Here is a 15965-nt window from a genome sequence, read left to right on the forward strand (position 1 = left end):
CTCTTGCTTTTTCTGTGATCCAGCGAATGTTGGCGATTTGATTTCTGGTTCCTCTGTCTTTTCTGAATCCAGCTTGAACATCTGGAAATTCTCGGTTCATGTACTGTTGAAGCCTGGCTTAGAGCATTTTGAGCATTACTTTGCTAGCATGTGAAATGAGTGCAATTGTGTGGTAATTTGAACCTTCTTTGGCATTGCCTTTCTTTGTGATTGGAATGAAAACTGATCTTTTCCAGTCCTGTGGCCACTGCTGAGTTTTCCAAATTTGCTGGCATACTGAGGGCAGCACTTTCACAGCATCATTTCTTTGGATTTGAAATAGCTCAGTTGGAATTCCATCACCTCCACTAGCTTTGTTTGGAGTGATGCTTCCTAAGGCCCACTTGACTTTGCATTCCAGGATGTCTGGTTCTAGATGAGTTATCACACCATCGTGGTTATCTGGGTCATTAAGATCTTTTTTGTATAGTTCTTCTGTGTATTCTTGCCACCTCTTCTTAATATCTTCTGCTTCTGTTAGGTCTATACTGTTTCTGTCCTTTATTGTATCCATCTTTGCATGAAATGTTCCCTTGGTAGCTCTAATTTTCTTGACGAGATCTCTAGTCTTGCCCATTCTATTGTCCACCGCCCCCGCCCCGCCATTGATCACTGAGGAAAGCTTTCTTATCTCTCCTTGCTATTCTTTGAAACTCTGCATTCAGATGGGTATATCTTTCCTTTTCTCCTTTGCCTTTCACTTCTCTTCTTTTCTCAGCTATTTGTAAGCCCTCATCAGACAACCATTTTGCTTTTGTGCATTTCTTTTCCTTGGGGATGGTTTTGATCACTGTCTCTTGTACAATGTTACGAACTTCTGTCCATAGCTCTTCAGGCACTGGGTCTATCAGATCTAATCCCTTGAATCTATTTGTCACTTCCACTGTATAATTGTTAGGGATTTGATTTAGGCCATACCTGAATGGCCTAGTGGTTTTCCCTACTTTCTTCAGTGTAAGTATGAATTTTGTAATAAGGAGTTCCAGATCTGAGCCACTGTCAGCTGCTGGTCTTGTTTTTGTTGACTGTGTAGAGCTTAGGAAAGATAGAAAAGATAGTTATGCATAATTCCACCATGCACACCTAACACTTCAATGTATTTCCCGTTTTAATACAAATTATGCACACATGCATATACGTTGCATGTGTGCATGCTCAGTCATGTCCGACTCTTTGCAACCCCATGGACTGTAGCCTTCCAGGCTCCTCTGTCCATGGAATTTTCCAGGCAAGATTGCTGGAGTGGGTTGCCATTTCCTCCTCCACGGGATCTACCCAACCCAGGGATGGAACCTGTGTCTCCTGCATTGGCAGCCAGATTCATTATCACTGAACCACCTGGGAAGCCCTTATATAAACACATATGACTTCATGTTTGACATTTTGAGATATAAAATTATTTCCTGTGTGTCTATTACACAGTCTTTGTTCATACCCATTTAAATAGCTGTATAATCCATGAAGTTGATGTAGTATAGTTCATGTAACCATTTCCTTAATGGGAACAGGAGTTGGCTCTTTTCCTACCTGATTCTCCTTTTGCATTTACATGCAGTGCCGCTGCATTAAATATTTTGGTGCACAAACTTTTTTTTTACTTCTGAGGATTTTTTTTCCCCTTTATATAAATTTGGTCACATTTACTGACCAAGGTGTCTGAATATCTTTACAGTTCTTTTGTTTGTTTTTTACTGTTGTATTATGGAAAATTCCAAGCACATGAAAAAGAAGAAAATAGATAATAATAACCTCTGCTCAGGAGGCAGCTAGTATCAACACAGGACCAGTCTTGTTTCTCCCAGATTCCTGCCACTCCTTGAAGCCCGTTATTTCCAAGCAAGTCCCAGACATCGTGTTTCAGCTTTGTAAATATGTATCTGCAAAAGATAAGGACTCTAAAAAAAAGATCCATATTACAGTTGTCACACGTAAAGAAACTAGCCAGTAAACCTCCAGCGACCACATTGCTCCAATTGTTCCATCATTTTTAAAATAGTTTGTTTGAATTCTGATCCAAATAAAGTCCCTACACGCAATTGGTGGGTGTGTTTGGAGAGCCCTTCAGCCTCTTTCCTCGCTGCTCTTTCAGAGAGGGGCGAGGGAGAGAGCGCGCTTTTGTCGGAGTCTTGCAGCTGCGGGCCTGTGACCCCCACGGCGCTCGGGGCCCGGGTCTCCACTCCGGCCGCCGCAGGGACCGCCCGCGCGCTGGACTCGGAGCCGCGGAGCCGGCGCCGCAGGTGAGGCGCGGCGGGCGCTGCTCAGGCGCTGGGGTGCGCGGGGGCCAGGGACTCGCCGCGGGGGGCTGCCTGGAGAAGGGGCGCAAGGTACAAGGAGGGCGGCGGGGGCCAGAGGGAGAACGGAGAGTGGGCAGAGAGAGATTGGGCGACCTGAAGGGCTCGTGGGGAGGGGGCGTCCATGGGAGGGGAGGGGAGGAAATTTCTAAGAAAGGGATCGAACCCAGTTAAAAAGAGCAGCCATGAAGGCAACGACTTAGTCACGATAATATCAGTAGCAGCAACAGTAGCATCAATAATAATAGCTACTATTTGTCCAGTGTTTATATGTGCCAGTGCTGGGGTCAGTTTTTTGGGTTTTTTTCCGTTTGTTTGTTTTTTACATATTTTACATACAAGGAAATTTCCTTACATATTTTTCAAATTATATTTCATGGCTGTTGTGAGCAAGAAATGAGAATATTCAGGTAGAGCAAACAGCACCCATTATGCATTGGAAAAATTGATGAACCTTATTTTATTTTATTTTTGATGAACTTTAAAAAAACACCTTTACACAGCCTTTGTGCCTGCTTAGCAGTTTCAGTCGTGTCCAACTCTTCGGGACCCCTTGGACTGAAGCCCGCCAAGCTCCTCTATCTATGGGATTCTCCAGGCAAGAATACCGAAGTGGGTGGCCATGCCCTCCTCCTGGGGCCCTTCCCCATCCAGGGATCAAACCTGGGTCTCCTGTATTGCAGGCAGATTCTTTGCCATCTGAGCCACCAGAGAAACCCCTGTCTTTGTGAGGTATCATCGCCACCTGCATTGTACAGAGAAGGAATCGTAAGCCCAGCGAGGTCAAGGAGTTTGTTGAAGAGCACACAGCTGTAATCAGTGGTCTAAATGAAAACTGGGGCTTCTAGCCCTGCGGTGGCACTGGCCATCTGGAGTTCAGGTTCAGGGCCACTGAGCAGGGGCTGGAGAGCAGACCTACTAAGTGTTTGGAATCATTTCGTTCAGGGTTCGGGACCTGGCCCTGCCACCTAATAGTTGTGTGATTCTCGGCAGGGCACTTGACCTTTTAAAACCCATTTCCTTGTCTGTGAAATAGAAATAACGGTAATATTTGCCTCAAAGATCCTGCAAGGATTAAGTGAGGCAGTGTGTGTGGAGGGGTGCATGCTTCATTCTCACTCATTCAGGGGTCGCTACAGTGATGATTACTAAGGAGTCAGGCAGCCCTGTGTCTGGGCCCCCCTTCTGCCATTCGCTCACTCTGAGAGTTCTATGTGTCCGCTGAACCTGCCGGTGAGACCAAATAAACCCTCAGGTCTGGTGGACGGAGCAAATGAATTGGTCCAGCAGATAGAGGATGCCCAGTGAGACAGCATCCTCCTGTCTCTCCTTCTATCGCAGAATCCCAAGCCTTCCATTTTGCTCTCCTAAGACTCAAAGAGAGGGAGGAGAATGACAGGCCAGAGTCTCACCTTTAAGGACAGAGCTGGGAGCAGCACTCAGGCCTGATGCTTCTAGTCTAGAAAGAAAGCACACATAGACTTGAGTAGAACTCAAGGGATGGGGCCGTTCCAATACCACAGTTCGAAATGAAATCCAAATCCAGTTCAAATAGCATGGTATCCTACAAACCAGACAAGTTATACCACTTTGCATTAACAGTAATGAATATGGTCTTCTGGGTTATTTTTTTGCTTTCGGTAGAAAATCTCCAGGTTAGTATCTGTAGACCTGTATGTTTGTATCCATGATACAGACCTTAAATGGCATTGCTTTGCAGACAGTAAAACTCCATGTAGTTGTGAATTGTTGGTTTGTGTCTGGGTCGGGATGCCCCAGCATTGGGGGAACCTCCCAGCATCTTTGCAAAATGTCTCTCATTCATTGAATGACCAGCTCATCCCGGTTTGCCTGTAACTTTCCAGGTCTTAAAGCGGAATCCCTCAGCCCCAGGAAACCCTGATGGTCAAGGTTTTTAAGAACCCACCTTCAGTTCAGGTTTGTGGTTATTGTTACTGGTTTCATTTTGAGTTCCTTCAAAGCAGTCCTTGCCTGCCTGATTTTCGCCCATCTGCAGGCCTTTGAGGGGGAGGGGGCTGGATGCATGGAGAAAGCTATCGACCCCCAAATCACCATTGCCAAGCTCAGTCCTTTTAATCCTCTTGGCCAAGTTCCTGAAAGAGAGTGACCTGAGGGACTTTTAATTAAAATCAAATCCCATCCTGGCTTTGGACTGGGATTTCGTTGGAACAAAGACTTAATGTGCAGCAGAAAGTGGAGCTTCTGTTTCAGTAATTGTAAACCCCTTGTAGAATTAATTGGGAGACTGCAGCAATAAGCACAAGAAGCCTCATTGTCTGGGAAACTGGAGAATTGTGAATGAGGCCAATGCCCCAGGGCAGCTGACCAAAGGAAAGGGAGAAAAAAAGAGACAAAGGTTCCCCAAAGTCTCAAAGCCAGTAAGAGCTCTTAGGTGAGCTGAACATCCCCACCTGTGGGGTGGGATTGATGGGGCAGAAGGCATCTACTAAGTGCTTTGAGATCAGGTTCACTCAGAATCTGTTAGAATGCTCTGCCTTCCGTGTCTGGAGGTTTCCAAAATTTCAGTTTGTTTTTGCCCTGAGCAGTAAAATGAGCGTAACTGTTCCCAAAACCGGTTGTGGAAGTCCCCTTGGGGGGGAATAGAGAATCTATTTGCATAACAAGTCAGACAATGGCAGGGAAATCTGTATTAGAGGATGCTGGGGCACCCATAAAGTAATCTCAAGAAACCATGGTTGTGCATTGTGGGGCTGCTTTTAAGTTCCGGGGAGCCTGGCATCTGGAGATTGGGTTGTGAGCTGCCTGGGAGTCACCTGCTTTCCTACCAGCCTCTGGTCACTCCTTTCAGAACCCTTTCCCAGTTTGTCCACATCTCTCCACTCTTTTTTAAAAATAAAAAGTTTATTTTGTTTTTCTTTTAAAAAATAATTTATGTTTCGTATGCGGAGAATTTCGAACCCATGCAAAGGTAGATACAGGAATATAATGGGCTTCAGCTTCAGTTCTCAACTTGTTTCCTTCATACTTATTTTCTCCCTCCTGTATTATGTTGAAACCATCTAAAAACGTCACATTTCTTCTGTAAGTATATAAGAATGTACCTAGAGCAGGCTTGGCAAACTTTTTCAGTAAAGGCACAGAGAGTAAGTATTTTCAGCTTTGTGGGGCCATGCAGCCTCTGTTGCAACTTCCCAGCTTTGCCATTGTAGCGTGAAGGCAGCCATAGACGATATTCAAGTGAGCGGAGTGGTTGTCGTCTAATACAACTGTATTTATGGACACTAATATTTAAATTGCATGCATGAAATTTTCACGTGTCCAGACATATTGTTCTTTTGATTTTTTGAAACTGTTTAAAAACATAAAAACCATTTTTATCTCATGAGCCATGCAAGACCAGGTAACCTGTGAATTTGCCCCTTGGGTTATAGCTAGCTAACCCCTTGATGCTTTTGAACTGTGGTGTTGGAGTAGACTCTTGAGAGTCCCTTGGACTGCAAGGAGATCCAACCAGTCCATCCTAAAGGAAATCAGTCCTGGGTGTTCATTGGAAGGACTGATGCTGAAGCTGCAACTCCAATACTTTGGCCACCTCATGCGAAGAGTTGACGCATTGGAAAAGACCCTGATGGCTGGGAGGGATTGGGGGCAGGAGGAGAAGAGGACGACAGAGGATGAGATGGCTGGATGGCATCACCGACTCCATGGACATGAGTTTGAGTAAACTCTGGAAGTTTGTGATGGACAGGAAGACCTGGCGTGCTGTGATTCATGGGGTCACAAAGAGTCCTACACAACTGAGCGACTGAACTGAACTGAATTCCTTGAAGGAGGTCATGAAGAGGATGTGACCACCCATTGACCTTCAAGCTGGACCAGAGCAATCAGAGCCTCCTCACCCCTCCCTCATCCTTGGAATGTATGTTCTGCCCACTGTTCCCACCAGGGGAGTGTTTTTTCAGGGAGGTAACCTTGAGAGAGCAATGTGTTGCTGAGACCACCTGGACTTGACCGAGATCGGTTAAGTCCTCTATGTAAACTTTGCAGATTCTGGGGAGGCGAGGGTAGAGATCAACTCATCTTGGGGCCTCTCAAGACAAACCTACTTTACAGCACAGGGAACTCTACTCAATATTCTGTAATAACTTTTATGAGAAGAGAATCTGAAAAAGAATGGATATATGTATATGTATAACTGAATTACTTTGTTGTACACCTGAAACTAACACATTGTGCTAGGTAGTTAGAATACGGAAACAAGGTCCAAGATGGAAGACGAAGCAGCTGCTCAAAAAAAACAAAAGGGGGAAGCTTCCCAAGGGACTAAGAACCTCGGGTGGGAAAACATACCTTCTTCTCTGATTGGTCTCAGTCCTTAAAGCTCACCCACGTTCTCCCTTGTGCTCATTTTCTTGGTGACCTCATCCAGTGGCCTGGGTTCAAGTATCTGCTGACTGCTCTGTGTTGATAGCTCCAGTCTGAGCCCTGCTCTAACTGCAGACTCCAACACCAAACTGCCTGCTTGCTTTGTCTACTTGGGTGTTTTATGGTCATCTCAAGCTTAGCTTGTCCACATTTCCAGGGCATCTTCCTCAAATCTGCAACTCCTGTGATTTTTTCCTATTTCCCATCTCTCTAGATGCTCAGGCCCAAATCCTTGGAAGTGTCTGTGACTTGTCTTTTATTCCTCACATTCGGTTTATTGACTCTACCCTTCAAAAAATCAGCAATCTCAGATATGCAGATGCCACCACCCTTATGGCAGAAAGTGAAGAGGAATTAAAGAGCCTCTTGATGAAGGTGAAAGAGGAAAGTGAAAAAGCTAACTTAAAACTCAACATTCAAAAAAATGAAGATCATGACATCCGAGCCCATCACTTAATGGCGAATAGATGGAGAAACAATGGAAACAGTGACAGGCTTTATTTTCTTGGGCTGCAGAATCGCTGCAGATGGTGACTGCAACCATGAAATGAAAAGACACTTGCTCCTTATAACAAACCTAGACAGCATATTAAAAAGCAGAGACATCACTTTGCCTATGAAAGTCCATATAGTGAAAGCTATGGTTTTCCTAATAGTCATATATGGATGTGAGAGTTGGATCATAAAGTTTGAGTGTCAAAGAATTGATGCTTTTGAACTGTGGTGTTGGAAAAGACTCTTAAGAGTCCCTTAGACTTCAAGGAGATCAAACCAGTCAATCCTAAAGGAAATTGATCCTGAATATTAATTGGAAGGACTGATGCTGAAGCTGAAGCTCCAATACTTTGGCCAGCTGATGCCAAGAGCTGACTCATTAGAGAAGACCCTGATGCTGGGCAAGATTGAAGGCAGGAGGAAAAGGGGATGACAGAGGACAGGATGGTTGGATGGCGTCACGGACTCAATGGACATGAGTTTGAGCAAGCTCTGGGAGATGGTGAAGGACAGGGAAGTCTGGCATGCTGCAGTCCATGGCGTCGCAAAGAGTTGGACATGACTGAGCGACTGAACTACAACAACCCTTCAAAATATCCCCACCCACTTCTTCCCACCCTCACTGCCATCTGTGACTGAGTCATCACTAGTCATCTCTTACAGGTCTCTGCTTTATCTGTTGACTTTGTTCAGAGTATTCTCAACAAGCAATTGGGGTTATGGGGCTAGTGTTTTAAAAGTCAGAGCATGGCTTTCACACTCAGGCTGTGCTGGGCTCAGTCATGTCTGATTCAGTCATGTCTGATTCTTTGTGACCCCGTGGACTATAGCCCACCAGGCTCATCTGTCCATGGGATTTTCCAGGCAAGTTGGAGTAGGTTGCCATTTCTTTCTCCAGGGGATCTTCCCAACCCAGGGATCGAACCCAGGTCTCCTGTGTCTCCTGCCTTGCAGGTGGATTCTTTACTGCTGAACCACCAGGGAAGCCCGCTCTCATTCGAATATCCCTCAATGGCTCCCATCTCCCTCCAAGTAGGAGTCAAGGTGCTTACGATGACCTAATCTCACCTACTGCTATCATCTTTGTGTGACTTGTTGAACATGTAAATTGCATTCCTAACATCACAGCCTTTGCACGTCTGATTCCCTTTTTCTGGAACATTCTTTCTCCAGACTTTCCCATTATTTGAATTTTGAAAACATCAGTCTGACTTGTTTATTTCCTAAATGCATATGTAGGGCTTTCTTGGCACCAGGCATTGTTCTAAGGGATTTACTTCATTAACCAATTTTATCCTCATATGTCGCTATGAGGTAGGTACCAGGGAAGCCCTTATCTTCTCTTTTTCAGATTCTTTTCCTGAATACATCATTACAGAGTATTGAGTAGAGTTCCCTGTGCTATATGGTAGATCCTTATTAGTATCTATCTTATACACAGTAGTGTGTACATGTCAGCCCAGTCTTCCAATTTACATCTCCCCCTCCCCTGTCCCATGACCATAAGTTTATTTTCTATACCTATAACTCTGATTCTGTTTTCCAGATAAGTTCTTTTGTAGTCTTTTTAAAGATTCCACATATAAATGATATCCTGTGATATTTGTCTGTCTTACTTCACTCAGTATAACAGTCTCTAGGGCAATCCATGTTGTTGCAAATGGCATTATTTCATTCTTTTTGTTTTTGGCTGTGTAATTTTCCGTTATATGTATGTCCCACATCTTCTTTATCCATTCATTTGTTGATGGAGACTGAGGTTGCTTCCATGTCCTGGATGGAATGTAAATAGTGCTACAATGAACAATGGGATGCATATTATCTTTCCCTGTTATGGTTTTCTGTGGGTATATGCCCAGGAGTAGGATTGCTGTTCCCGGTGCTACATAGTAGGTCCTTATTAGTCATCCAGGGTAGCTGTATTTTTTTTAAGGAACCTCCACACTGTTCTCCAGAGTGGCTGCACCACTCCTAGTTCTCTTATCATTTAAGGATTTGCAAGGACTTAGGACCTAGCCCTGTGTCAGGGATGGATCAAAAACCAAGGATTAGAACAGGAGATGATCCTTGTGCTCTTATCATTTAGGAAATGGGATTTAGAGGCCCTGTTCTATGAACTGGGGGCAGAAATCAATAAATACTTTATATTTTCTCACCGTTTCCCTCCTCTCAGGGGTCTCAGTCTTGTTCTACCCGTTGTCCGATATCTGAAAACCTTTGTTTCATTTGTTTTGTTTGTTTTCTAATTGTTTAAGGCAAGGAAATTTATCTACTGCCAACTACTCCATCATAGCTGGAAGCAAAAGTCCAACTCATTCCTTATTTATTGATGAGTGGTGTTCCATTGAGTGGATATACCGTATTTGTTTAACCTTTCATCTACTGTTGAACATTTGAGTTGTTTCTCATTTTTGGAATGGAACTGTACAAATCTTTGTATGGACGTATGTTTCAATTTCTCTTGGGTAAATACCTAGGGGTAGAATTCCTAGATTGTCGAGTACTGCATACTTAACTTTATCAGACACTGCCAAACAGTTTTCTAAAGTGGCTGTATCAGCAGTGTATGAATTCACACTGCTCCACATTATTGTCAACACTTGGTGTTGTTAATCTTTTTAACTTTCAGCTATTCTAGTGCATATGTAATGAAATTGTTACCACACCAAATTTGGGTCCACTTGCTTGCACATGGTAAAGTCAATCTACAGACACCAGGTTGTGGTGAAGGAAAGTGTTGTGTTTATTGCAGGGCACAAAGCAAAGAGTCCAGGGCAACTAGTGCTTAAAAGGCGCCCCCCAGCTCCTCAAAGTCTTTTAGGGAAAGGCTTTTAAAGACAGAGTGAAGGAAGGGGAGGGGCTTGGGGTGATCAGCTCGTGGACATTCTTCTGATTACTTGCTGGTGAGGTAATCGGGAGTGACCATCTGGTTCCAACTGGTCTGGGGTTTATGGGCTTGTGGGCAGCATACTGGCTTCCCCAGGGGCTCAGCAGGAAAGAAACTGCCTGTGATGCAGAAGACACAGGAGACCTGGGTTTGATCCCTGGGTCAGGAAGATCCCCTGGAGGAGGGCATAGCAATCCGTTCCAATATTCTTGCTTGGAAAATCCCATGGGCAAAGGAGCCTGGCAGTCTACAATCCAGGGGGTCACAAAGAGTCGGACATGACTGAAGCGACTGAGGATGCACACACACAGGGGCAGAATACAGTTAACTTCTTCCACCTCTTGGGTCTTTAGTATCTACAACACAGCTCAAACGACATGGCTCAGAAGATTATCTTTAGTCCTTGAGGAGAAACTAAGGGTCCTTGACACTGTTTAATGGCTAAAGTATTATTATTTTGTCTTGCTTGACTGTTTCCCTTCCTTTCTGCATTTTCTCACTTCTCTAATTAAATTTACTCTTTGGAACTTGGGGACCCCCTAGGAAGCTAAAGTCTTTCTTTACACAAGAGGTAGGCAGAGGACATGGTGGTTGGGGGAGGGGGGACTGTTCTGGGAAGGTTCCACAGGGTCTGGCTCACTTACAGTGTCTCATTAGTTATTGACAGCATGTTCTTGAAAACTAATATTTGCCTGGCATGCTGCAGTCCGTGGGGTTGCAAAGAGTTGGACGCGATGAGCGACTGAACTGAACTGGATGATACTGATAGTCCTTTAGGTGCTTATTGGCTATTTGTATTTTTTTTTTTTTAATGAAGTTTAGGTTCATATTTTTTCCCCCGTTGGCTTGTTCATCTTCTACTTACTGAATTGTAAGAGTTGTTTTTACATTCTAGATGTAAGTCCCTTGTCAGCTATAACAGAGTCCATGCTTTTAACCACTCCTCTTTGTTCAGTTGAGGGGGATGAGAGGTGGTTGTAAGGATATAAACAGGCCATTATAACTCAAGAGAGAGATGATTGTGTTTTATACCAGCAAAGAAGTTTAGATGGAGCAAGGTGGATCGAATTAAAAAAAAAAAATCTTTAAGGGATTCTGGCTCTGTTTTTCCCTTGTCTTCTGATTATTCTTAAATATGTTTAAAATATACAACCCTGAATCTTGTCTGTGCTTGAATTAACTGCAGGAGAATGTCACAGGAACCTCGGAGATGCTCTCTTTGGCTGTTTCTTTTCCTGAGCCATGGAGTGGCAAGTTATAGAGCTTCAGACTCCCGGCAGGGTAAGTCCTGAGGGAGGAGTCATCTCTCATGGTTTCCACACATCTCAGGGAATGGAGTGGGGTTAGGTCAGTTCAGGTACGTGGTGCTATAGAGTGTTCTGGGACGTGTGCGTGCCTGTGTGCCCTCTATGTCCCTGTATATGTAGAATTTTCAGGGTTATTCTAAAAGGATTTCTCAAACCAAGATTTCCTCACCCTGAAACAAGTATAATAAAAATTCACTAAAAATTTCCTTCATGACTAACCTTTTTTGGGGACTCTTTTCTTAACGCATCTGTATTTTTGAAGGTCATCCCACTCAATTCTGTTTATACATTCAATGGCTTTGTTGCAGATTTGCACCCGTTGTTGCAAAAGATGGCGGTGAGTATTCCATATTCTTCTAAACAACATCCCCTCTGCTGAAACCGCCAACTCGTGGATGTTATACTTGATGTTATCTTTTTGCCTTTTAGGAAGAAATAATAGATGGAAGCTACCTGAATGGTAACATGCCCACTGTCCCTGCTTCTTGCCTCTAAGAATTTCAAACAGGAGCTGCCTGTGATCTCTCTGGAATGATTCCCTTTTAAGTTGTCTTTTCATTTTATTTCCATTGTAGCATTGCTGGATCTCATACAGTTTCAAAGGTAACTCATCCTAAAGGGGAGGGAGAGGGATGGAATAGATTTTCTTAATGGAAGTCCCTTAACTACAAAAAGTACTATATACTTGTTTATCTAATTTATCCAAAATTTATCCAGTGCACAAGTGTTTTAGAATAGATATATTTGTTTCATACAATTTTGGTCCCCTTTGCTGTAACACAAGAACTAACATTTACTGAGTGCTTACTATGTAGCAGGTACTATTCTAAGTGCTTTATGCATAGGAAACACATATAATCCTCACAAACCTCCGCCTCCTCCCACCCAGGTAGGTCCTTTGGTTATCTCATTGGGTAGAATAATGAAACTGAGGCCTAAGGAGGTGATTTAAGGTCACGAAGCTGGGAAGTGGTGTAGCTGGGGTATGTACCTAGCAGCCTGGTCCCAGGGCTCACTGTCACTTTATCTTTTTAGAATGCTCTATCATTTTATTTTATTTGGCCACACCATGTGGCATGTGGGAGCTTAGTTCCCTGACCAGGAATCGAACTGATGCCACCTGCCAAGGGAGTCTTAACCACTGGACCACCAGGAAAGTCCCTCGCTGTCCCTTTGTGTACTGTTAGATACCACCCTGTGGAGCAGGGCACTGCAGAGTGTTGTGGCAAGGTAAATATTAACAAATAATTCTAATATGACAAGTACTCTGAAGGACAGACGGGAGACTTGGGGCCCCTGACAGGAGCACTCAATTATGTTAAAGTGAAAGATCCCCATAAACACTCTTCTCCCTAAGGTAACTCCAGTTGACAGTATTGAATATATTCTTGCAGGCTAAAATTTTTTATCTGTCTCTAACTCTCCATTTATCTAGCAGCACCTATCTATCTATCTATAACGAGAATGTGATTATAGAAGGCCTTCTAATTGTTTAAGGCAGGAGAATTTATCCACTGCCAGTTACTCCATAACAGCTGGAAGCAAAAGTTGCACTCATTCCCCTTTTCTGAGTGAGGGGCATTCCATTGAATAGGTATTACCACCTGTTGAACATTTCACCTGTTGTTGGACATCTGAGTTGTTTTCAATTTTTGGCTGTTATGAAGGAAGGTGTGCGTTTTCTGTGTGTTTGGTGATGTTTTAGCACTTTACATGTGTGAACAAATTTAATTCTCACAGTTAGCTTTATTACATAGAAATGGAAACTGGGGCACAGGAAAACTCAGTAGATTGCCTGAGTCCACGCAGTTGAGTTGTAGAGCCAGGATTCAAATCCAGGTTTTGAGCCCACAGTCTTAACCCCGCTATTCCAGCCTCTCATGGTATATACAGCATTTGCTTTGTAAATTGAATATAGTCAGGGGGCTTCCCTGGTGGCTAAGCTGGTAAAGAACCTGCCTAGAGTGAGGGAGACCTGGGTTCGATCCCTGGGTTGGGAAGATCCCCTGGAGAAGGGACACCTGTCCAAGTCCATCTGTCTGGATTGTTAATCTGAATGGATTATTACAGGATTTAGGATATAGTACACAGCTCTGAAACCTATTACTGTCTTTGAGAGGCTGGTGTTTGCGTGGCTTCCTAGTATTGGAAACTCCTCCACACTGTGTCAGGGCAGCACCTCTCCTTCCTCCAAAGCACAGAGTTCCTAGCATCCTGGCCCACTCCCACTGTCCTCTCTGAACTTCGGTCCCCTGAGCTCTCAGCTAGCAGGGGGACTACCCATCCTAGCAGAACCTGTCATCATGACCTTGTCTGTCTGTCTTCGACTGAAGCTCCCACGTGTGGACGGCAGACCTGTCGCACAGAGTCCTGGCCTATCTGAATTCACGGCACGTTGCCTTCACCATCCCCAGCCTGCAGGTGTGTATCTGAGACCCACCCCCGTGTTCCCCTCTCAGTGCCCAGGCGTTGCAAACTCAGGAGCCAGGTGAGTTGGAGAACTGGTGGAGAGCTAGTCTTCACTTCCACAAAGAAATATGTTCTGTCCAGTGTTTTTGGAAGTGTGCTATAAGCTCTTTTGTCTTTTGTTTTTCTACTTTTGATGGAGACCTGGTGTCTGTATAGGGTGTAGGCTGAGCTGCTGTCTCTCAGCAAAGACCCCTCAAACTACAGCAGCTCAAACAATTTAGCTTATTTCTATTATATGTAATACTCCAGGGACAGGTGGGAAGTCCAGAGAGGAGAGGCAACTCTACCTCAAAAGGCCATCAAGAGGCCCAGGTTTCTTCTGTCTTGTTGCTTTGTCATCATCTAGGGAGTTATTCTGGAGAAGGGAATGGCAACCCACTCCAGTATTCTTGCCTGGAGAATCTCATGGGCAGAGCTGCCTGGCGGGATACACAGACCCCATTCCATGTGGTTGCAAAGAGTCACACATGACTGAATGACTAACACACACACAGGAAGTTGTTGCTCACGTGGTTGAAATAACATATCCATTCTCCGGCCCAGAGAGGGCGCCGTGGGAGAGGAAGTGAAGGGTGAACAGCTTCTCTTTAAAGCTGTGACCTGCAATCTGCATACTTCCTCCTGCTCACAAGTCATTGGCTCACAGTCCACAGTCACATCTCACTGCAGAGGAGTAAGATGAGAGGCCGTGTACCCGGATAAAACTTGTGGGCTTCTGTTGCTGAAAGGAATTACAAGCGAGTGGATCTTCGGTTGTAATTATCAGTCTCTCAAACGCAGGTCCAGGAAATATTTTTCTTCCCTTTAAATTTTAGTGTAAGAAAAACAGTAGCGCAAGTGTGTAAATGGATGGCAATGGATATTTACATTAGGGAGCAATAGGGGGTGGTAGGAATTGCAGGGAGCTGGCCAGCCTGTACCTCATGAGCGTAATTAGTAGACAGGGTGGAATGTGCCTTTACCAATACACTGTCAAGAGCACAGAAAACTGAAAGAACATTCTTTCAGAATTCAAAGACTTACCTGATTCAGCGAAGAGGTCATATCGCTTATGAATGAAGTTCCCACATACGTCTTTGTTGTGTCAGCTTTTACTTACCTTATGGTGAAGATGAACATTGATGTGAGAACTGCACTGAGATTGCTGGGTGCTAACCACTTAGAGCCACTAGATGGAGGTCGCCGGTGGCCTCATGGCATCTGCTTTCTTCGTCTTGCTCATCAGTCTGTGTAATCTGTAAAGAAGTGATGCGTGCCCCTTTCTAGCAGTAGGGCTCTTCATGAAATGTGTATATTTTAACCTGAGTTGAGCTATACTCCCTGTTTGTATATTCATTTATTCGTTCAGTACCTACTCATCCAGCCTCTAGTCTCTGCCAGGCACAGTTGTAGACACTGGAGACTCAGGAGAGCAGGCAGTCACCTGACCACCCATGTGGGCCTGGCATTCTAGAGGGAGAGACGTTGAGTAAACAATTCTTCCACTCGTTCAGGACAGGGGATAATGGCTGGCTCTGACTGAGAACCCTTTACGTACTCATTTACTCCTCGTGACATAGGATTAATCCTTACTTACATAGTAAGTTTGACTCTTGTCCCTACTTTTCAGCTGAGAAAACTGATACCTGGAGATGCTGTTGCCCATTTGTCAAATAACACCCAGGAATCTCAGTTAAATTTGACTTGCAGATTAATAGCAAATATATTTTTAGTATAAGTACATCCCATGCCGTATTTGGGATATACTTACGCTAAAAAATTATTCGTTGTTTATCTTTAATTCAAATGTAGCCGAGCATCCTGTATTTTATCTAGCAATCCTAGTTAAGGAGCTTGCCTGAGGCTGCACGACTAGTAAGTGGCAAGGTGGGGATTTGCACATGGGTTGTCTGGTTGTAGAGCTTACCTTTTGTCCATGATGCTTTGCTGCCTTTCTAGAGCACTTTTATTTAAGGAAGATTTTGAAAATAGCTCCCCAGATAGCAGAGGAAATCTCCTCTAGGAGAAACTGCTGGCCTCTGCTCCTTACCCTGGAGGGGATGCCACAGCCAGTTCATGTTGCCTTAATGC

General features: G+C 44.2%; 1 protein-coding gene across 1 annotated transcript in view; it reads left to right on the forward strand.

Annotated features, from left to right (window-relative positions):
• Positions 1–11309: 11309 nt before the first annotated feature.
• The window catches only part of OTOA (otoancorin), a 66039-nt gene continuing 61383 nt past the window's right edge, over positions 11310–15965 (forward strand). The window contains exons 1-5 of the mRNA XM_065920321.1: positions 11310–11400; positions 11735–11763; positions 11856–11886; positions 12002–12029; positions 13760–13847. Coding sequence (XP_065776393.1) covers positions 11310–11400; positions 11735–11763; positions 11856–11886; positions 12002–12029; positions 13760–13847 — 267 coding nt within the window. The remainder of the gene's footprint in view (positions 11401–11734; positions 11764–11855; positions 11887–12001; positions 12030–13759; positions 13848–15965) is intronic.

Source organism: Muntiacus reevesi, chromosome 2, assembly GCF_963930625.1.
Source record: "Muntiacus reevesi chromosome 2, mMunRee1.1, whole genome shotgun sequence".
NCBI classification, from domain to species: Eukaryota; Metazoa; Chordata; class Mammalia; order Artiodactyla; family Cervidae; genus Muntiacus; species Muntiacus reevesi.